Below are 8,073 nucleotides of genomic sequence, written 5' to 3'. Positions count from 1 at the left end.
TGTATCACCAGTGGTACTCACGTGTGTCTGACGGATTCCTTCATCCGGGCTCCGGACGCTTACCTTCACGACTTCTTCATTCAAAGACCTCCGATTTTCGCTGTTGATCACGAATTCCGAGTCACAAGATTTAAGCGAATTTTGTTCACCGATGCCCTTGGATTGTTGCTGTATATTTCCCGACGAACTACCCGATTGGCGGTTCCACTTTTGGCTATTCACGTCGGGCCAGTTGCCTGACCTTTGTACCACTGCCTGCTTCCAACGATTTCTTTCCAGTTGATGTTCGTCTCGTCGACGATGTGTTTTCAGCGCCGACACGTGCTTCGTAATCGCCCCCTCGATCGGTATCTGCTTATCTGGAGCTGTTCTGAAAGGTCCCTGCTCCTTTTGTTTGCACTTGCCAATCTGCATGACGAAATGGTCCTTGAGATTCTGTTTTTTCTTGAGATGCTTCCTTCTAGGCAGTATCATTGGATGACTGTCCGGAAACTGTGGATCAGTTTTCCCGAGCAATCCACTTTCGAAGCGATCGTCAATAGATTCTGCTTTCTGAGATATTGCTACCACTGTCTCTTCCATCGAAGAACAGTTCTTAGGATGCGCGTGTTGGTCTTCGTTGATGATTTGCTGGTGGTAGCCCAGATAGTTACTGGTTGCCAACGTGGTCGAATATCTTGGTCCGCAGACTGTCCACCCAAGATTTGTCCGAACGGCGATCGGCTCCATCGGGTTTCCCACCCTTGCTTCTATCGGAGCAAACGATTGAATGTTGTTCGCACCAATGAGCAATTGAGGTTGACCTTCGTACGACTCTATCGGCAGTCCCCGCAAGTGAGCGTACTGCGCAGCGATCTCCTCGTAGTCCAGCTTCTGGTGCGGTAGCATCAATTTGTCGACGGTGTGGACAGTATGCAGCAACGTTTTGTCGTCGGTGCTGGCACTCGAACTTGATGCCCATAGACTGATCCGCCGTGTATCCTCTACTCTCGAAACGTTTCCTGTCCACCTGATGGTCAATTGCTCTTGTACTCCGACCGCGCCCAGACGGTCGGCGAGCTTTTGATCCATCAGCGTGACGGAAGCACCTTCATCCAGGAACGCCAATATCGAAATGGTTTTTCCCTGGTAGTGCAATTGAACCGGAACAATCCGGAACAGAACCGTACAGTTCGCATGGACGCGCGCACTTGTTCCGACCGCATTTTGGACCGGATGCAATAACGGGTTGTGGAATTTTCCGCCTTGGGTGTTGTGCTCGCTAACCTTTGCTGCTGAACTAGTGTTCATGTTGTGACAGTAGAGTCCGACGTGCTCTTCATTTTCCTCTGGTTGAGAAATTGTTATGGATTGGTGTTGCTGCTCAAACTCCATGTCGACGTTGGCTTCGCAAGCATCTGCTACTATATCCATAAGGAAATCTGTAAATGTTCGCAGCGTTACTTCGCCACGTCCTCTACGATAGTGGACCCATTCACGCTTTCCGCGATCCGGTAGCTTTGCGACCAGCGACTTGATCAGTAGAGGGTTTAGGAGATGCTGTCGCATATCCGCAGCCTCCATATGATCGCAGAGTTGCTCCACCGTGTTTCCGAATGGGATGAAACTCTTCAGGCTGTTCGGTTGAGGAGGGTCTAGTCGATTAATTTTGTCCAACAGACTTTCAAGCAGCTGTTCCGGACGGCCGTAATGGCGACGCAGCTTCTCGATGACCCTTGGAATGGTTTCGGGAAGAAGAAGCTGACCACTTACCAACTCAAGAGCATCACCTTCGAGCGCTTCCTGCAGTCGCATCAGGTTTTCGTGATCCATGTAGCCATGTTGCGTTGGACGCTTTGTAGGCGGCGTAAAACAGTGGCCACTGTGCTGGTTTGCCAGAAAATTTTGGGAGCTTGTACGTTAGCCCCTGCCTGGCAGCCAGCTGTGCCTTTGTCGGTCTGGGCTGCTGCCCCAGCCCGTTTTGGCTTCCACTGTCGACCTGCTCCCAGTTTCTCGACGCTATGATCTTCCTGGCCTGTTTCTCCATGGATGAATCGGAACTACGCCGATCCGAATTTTCATCGACAAAGTTTTTCGACGACGGCTTTGCCACCCTGACGCCCGAGAATCCCGCCAACTCGTTGTCCATGTCCGCCATCTGCTTCTCGAACGACTCCCGGTTCGCTTTTATCCGCAGGATTTGACCTCTCTTCTTCTGGAGCATCTTCTCCTGCCAAGCACTTTTCTCTGCTTCCTCCTCTGCGCTAATTTGCAGCTCCATCTCCATCTTCGGAGCAGCTTTCTTAGCTGGAGCGATTTTCTTCGGCTTCGGAGTCTTTGGCTTCTTGGCAGCGACCTTGGACGGTTTTGTGGCCTTCTGCTTGGAAGCAGCAGCTTTCTTCGCCACTGTTCCGGTCTTAGAGGTGACCTTGGAAGCCTTGGCTCCTTTGGTTTTCTTCTCACCTGTCGCCTTCTTGGAAACCGACTTCTTGACCTTCTTTTCGTCCGCCACCTTTTTGACAGCCTTCTTTTTCTCTCCGACAGCCTTGTTGGGCTTTTTCTCAACGGACGCCTTTTTATCCTTCAGCTTGAAGGATCCGGACGCCCCGGTTCCCTTGGTCTGGATCAGCGTACCCTTTTCGACGCCACTTTTCAGAGCCTTCAAGATGAAGGTGTTCAGCCTGAGCACGTCGCACTCGTAGTTGGTACCGATATACTTCTTGACGGCCTGCAAAGAAGATCCCTTACGTTCCTTCAGGTGCATGATGGCGGCCATGACCATTTCCTTCACTGGTGGATGGGTGGACGGCTTGTTCAGCTTCTTAACAATCCGGCTTGCCATGGCGGCTTTGGACTTCTTCGGGGTCTTCGATGGTGTGACAAGCACTGGAGTCACAGCGGCAACTTCGACGGCGGTCTCAGTCATTTTGATTCTCACTGCTGGATGGAAATCGTATTAACACGTCAAATCAAACACAAGAGAAAACTCAAGCATCAGATTTTGATTCTCATCGTTCCATTATTGCTGCCAATCAAGAACACCTACCCGGAAACCCAACCGCAACGCGGTGCAGTGCCAAGTTCCTCCGGTTGCAGCATCCGAAATGAGGTGGGTATGGTCATCCAGGACGTCGTTTCCCGTGCAATCGGGGTTCCAATCATCGATCTTCAAAATCAACAACTACTTACCTGTTGGAAGTGCTGACCGGAGGAATGAGGCACTGCACCGCATCAAGGCAGCTTATCGAAAAAGGTCTGCCAGGTTGGCAACGGTACCGGGCTGATAAATCAATTCATCGGACAAGATTTACAAAATCCACCGCGGTGCGATAATTTATTGTTTGTTTACAATTTGGCGTACATGTTTTATGACGTTCTTGGCAGAGTTTGCATAAACCTACATCAAGAACGTTATAAACCTGAGTACTCTTGAGTAATACTTCTTACCCTTGCATAAGATGAAATAAATTTAAGACGTTCTGGATGGAGGCCAACCAGGCTGCATTGAGAACGTTATAAATCCTAGTATTCTTGAGTTATGCTTTTAGCTCTGGCATGAGTTGAAAGAAATTTAAGACGATCTTATGGTGATTTTGATTAAAACCATCGATGATGGACCGACCACCGGCCTAAATTTCAATGGAAGCCATGTTCAGAAAACTCATGAGCAATGTTCGCATGACCAGGAATAATATTTTTAAATATTTTATTAGTGCGTTATAATGGAAGCGCGTTGCAATTTTTGGAAGTATCTTGCAACTTATATACGATGAATTTATCTTGGCATTTGGTATCCTTGTTACACCACGGAAATATTCCCAATTTGTGTAATAAATTAATCCCGATTACAATAATGTGTCATATTCATTGTGTTTTTAATTTCAATTTAATTCACCAAACTTTTCTGTCGACATAAAAGCTGCATCAGCAACAACACTGACAAATTTATTATCGTTTTATCGTGCACTTGAAGAATTCTACAAGGAGAGAGCAATTCGCCTTGAGGACAACTTGGGAAGTAGAACAAGTTTTAAGAGAAATTTAAAAACAACTCTCCAAGAGCATCTTAGGATGGGCCTCTTTGGTCTTATGGCGGGTTTATGGTTGAGTTGATGTCGTGTTGCAGAGCAATTTGGTTTATGCATGGTTTTAAAGAACAGGTGTTGAAGAATACTTCAAAAGCATTATAAAATTAATTTTGTTACTTGGGAATAGCTATAGGTTCAAGCGCCATTCTTCACCGGGGTGGTGTTTTTGATTGGGCGCCCAGACGATATTTTACCTGAGCTTTCATCCCCTTCCCACTCACTTCTTATTTATGCTTCTCTTCAACTTTGTGTTCTTTGAGCACTTGCACAGTTATTGATTGAAGAGCTTTCTTTGCCAGCCATTGCATGAATTTGTATTTTGTGAGGAAGGCACAAAGATACACTATGCTCAGGGAATCAAGAAAATTGTCCCGATCCGAACGGGAATCGAACCCCACCGTCTCTCGATTGGCGATTCACACCCTGAACCATTAGGCTAACTGTAGGCCCAGTAGCACACACTGTGTATACGATAACATAATTTCTTCTTCTTCTTTATGGCTCGACGTCCCCACTGGGACTTGGCCTGTCTCGCTTCAACTTAGTGTTCTTTGAGCACTTCCACAGTTATTAATTGAAAGGCTTTCTTTGCCTGCCATCGCATGAATTTGTATATAGTGATGCAAGTACAATGATACACTATGCCCAGGAAGTCGAGAAATTTCCCCGACTGGAACGGGAATCGAACCCGCCGTCTCCGGATTGGCGATCCATAGTCTTAACCACTAGACTAACTGGAGACCCGATAATAGAATTTACACCTTTGGAATTTACAGAATGGAACAGCACTACCGTTGTGTTATTTGCTATGCTATTTGTCATAGCAAAGCATAGCATAAACTTTTGTACAAATCATGGATGATGTTTCAGAGATAAGTATGTAAGTATAACAGATTCCACTACTAGCTACGATAACATACGCCCTCTAGTCTGTCCAGTATATTAGCAACTTGAAAAGCATCCAGTGCTGAAACAGCTTCTCATAGGTGATACGATGGTAATATCAAAAATTCATCCTAGCTAGTCGCACACGATCATTGTAACTTTTCGCTCCGAACCACAACTTCCCGACAAATAATCTTCCGAATCACATTGGTGTACATTTTAAAGGCAGTGGTTTTACAGAGATGATCGGTTAGAGGAGCTTAGCACTTGTCAAACAAATCCATCAAAATAAGTCAAAATTTCAGAATCACCAGGTAGAATAAAGATTTCGCATCCCCAATGTGGATCAAGCGAGAATGTTACCTTTTCTCTGTTGGAGCTTTCATTCATAATCCTAGATTTTCCATAACTGTTGCACTGAATGCCTGTACCTACTGTATCATAATGCTTGTACGATCGAGAGGTGTTCTTGTTGATCGATTTTTGACGTCTGCCCGACGTTGCAGTTATCGAATTTCGTTCGCTAAGTAGAAAGCAACAATGTTGCAGTTATTGAACGTCTACTCTAACGTACTTCTGTTTGCCTATTTGCATTATCTTACACTTTGATTTGCCTCCCTAAGAGTATCCTTGAATCTTTACTAAATGCGCCATTTTATTCAAAGCTCTTTGCTATCAATTTATTATTTATCGTAGACATTGTGCAGAACCCTTACACCAACAAATGTCGGTTTCAATCACTTTAGCATAATAGGACTTTAAAAAAAAACGCTGTATCCTCTGAGAGAGCCCAAAGAGGATACAGCCAGATGCCAATATTGTAACCCTACAATCCATTGTTCAAAGTATGTGTACCTCACCCTCGATTCCTAGAAGTGACAGATTAATTAATGCATATATGTAGGTGTATCATGATCAATTTTGGATATATTGTCAAACTAACGCAATCGTTACAAATTTTATAATGTTCAGAAGATTTTTACTTACTGCGAAATTGAAGGCATTGTTCTTATATAAGTGTATTTTTATAATAAAGAAGATATATTAGGTAACTGTTCCCCGAGAATCCAAGTGCTCTTTTTTATTGAGAAAATCCGAACAATATAATACTCCAGCTCCAGGTAAGTATTCTTTTGTAAATCAATATTCCCAAACATTTCCACTCAATCACCCTATCAAAACTAATAGCTGTACTCGTTCCCTCAAAGCAGCTTTATACATCAGATCCAATATTCCAACAAGAATACAGAACCTTAACAACAGCATAAGACATTTCGAAAACTATATTTATTTATATGTCATATTGAAGATATTATTCTCGCAACACTATTATCGACAGTTTTCATTTTTTTTTCCAAGCAAAGTTAAATGTAAAATCAACAACTAACGTCTTGAAACCCTTTCTCTTTATTAGGTGATTAGATTAATTTTGTTCAACTAATTTACACTATTTCCTTCATGACTTACACATTTACCCTAAAAATCCTCAATTACGCCCAATGCTTACCAGATCGCGCACCATTTCCCATCGTGCTCTTTGCGCTTCATGCATTCTTTTGCCAACCGGATCAATAGCGAAATTAAACTTTGTAGGTTTGTTGTCCGGCATTCTTTCAACATGCCCTGCCGAATATTTCCGGCTTTCGCCACCATGTGAAATGTGGATGCCACAGTCTATTAAAATGTGTAATTTTTCATTTAATGCGTAACAGTTGCGTAACATAAAAGAACAAGACGGCACATATCTTTAGGTACAATAGAGTATATAGTTATACAGCCATTCCATAGAAAAACGATTTAGTGCATCTCCAATTATCGTGAAACTTGGTGGGCTTGTAGTTCTTCGGAAATAATAAGACCCGTATTTTTTATTTCGTCATTAGGGTGACCAATTTTCATATAGAGTGGTCCAAAAAATTAAGGTTTTTCAGAACTAAAAATTTTCAAAAAATCGTTACTTTTGAACCAGTTGACCGATTTTAAACTTCTTTTTTTTTGTTTGAAAGCTATTGAAATGTAGTTTTCAGGAAAAATACGTTAAAGGGGCTAAAATGTAAAGAGTACTATAAAATATGCAAATATATTGGTTTTTACACGTTTTCATGGTCTCGGGACCAAAGAGGTACCCTGGTTATATCAGAAAATTCAGGAAATTTGGCGTAACATATCAAAAAATCAGAGATATGAATGTTTATTAGTTTTTGAGATATGGTTTTTTAAAAATAAAAGGTCAAATTTTCCCATACAAGACACTTTTTTAAATTTGATTATATTTTGATTCCTTATAATATTATGGATACCAAAACCATCAGGAATCACTTTAAAAAGCAATACTATGCATAGTTTTATGAGAATTTGCAATTTCAAGCAATTTCAGAGTAGCTAGTACTAAAATATATGACTCTCTATATTCAAAATATCATATCTCAAAAACAAAACAACATATATTTCTGATTTTTTTATATGTTACGCCAAATTTCCTGAATTTTCTGATAAAAATATAAAACCAGGGTACCTCTTTGGTCCCGAGACCATGAAAACGTGTAAAAACTAATATATTTGCATATATTATAGTACTCTTTACATTTAAGCCCCTTTAACGTATTTTTCCTGAAAACTACAATTCAATAGCTTTCAAACAAAAAAAAAGGTCAAAATAGGTCAAATGGTTCAAAAGTTACGATTTTTTGAAAACTTTTAGTTTTGAAAAACCTTGATTTTTTGGACCACCCTATATGAAAATTGGTCACCCTAATGACGAAATAAAATAATACGGGTCTAATTATTTCCGAAGCACGGTGTGTTTATAGAGCAACTTTAAAACAAAAAAATAAGTAAGTCTGAAATTTTGCCCAGTGATACTTTGGGCCATTCCCTTCAATTTGCTGGGTCGGTTGAAAACATCCATCGGGGGGTCTAGAACAATTTTTTTTTTTAAGGTTTTTCATGCAAAAACTGTTAAAAGCGCATATTGTAAATTATTGCATCTCCTAGAAATAGTCACAACTTTTTTGTCTTTGAAGATAGAACCATACAATTTTTAGGCGTTTCGAAGTAGTATGCGTAGATGACTGTGTGAAAATTTCATTAAAATTTGTAGAATGGTTTTCAAGTAATAGCA

At 41.7% G+C, this 8,073-nt stretch overlaps 1 protein-coding gene across 1 annotated transcript; it reads right to left on the bottom strand.

The window, feature by feature from the left end:
• Positions 1 to 1,618: 1,618 nt before the first annotated feature.
• LOC134291162 (histone H1B-like) lies at positions 1,619 to 6,043 on the bottom strand. The gene has a single exon (XM_062858539.1). It carries the CDS (start codon positions 2,903 to 2,905, stop codon positions 1,766 to 1,768), a length of 1,140 nt encoding a protein of 379 aa, XP_062714523.1. The 5' UTR covers positions 2,906 to 6,043; the 3' UTR covers positions 1,619 to 1,765.
• Between the last annotated feature and the right edge of the window lie 2,030 nt (positions 6,044 to 8,073).

Source organism: Aedes albopictus, chromosome 3 (assembly GCF_035046485.1).
Source record: "Aedes albopictus strain Foshan chromosome 3, AalbF5, whole genome shotgun sequence".
NCBI lineage: Eukaryota > Metazoa > Arthropoda > Insecta > Diptera > Culicidae > Aedes > Aedes albopictus.
Note: the sequence above shows the minus strand (reverse complement) of the source record. Positions and strands in the feature narration are given on the sequence as shown.

What these genes read in the sequence shown, in the direction of transcription:
- LOC134291162 (XM_062858539.1), bottom strand. Translation starts at nt 2,905, where the DNA reads ATGACTGAGACCGCCGTCGAAGTTGCCGCTGTGACTCCAGTGCTTGTC.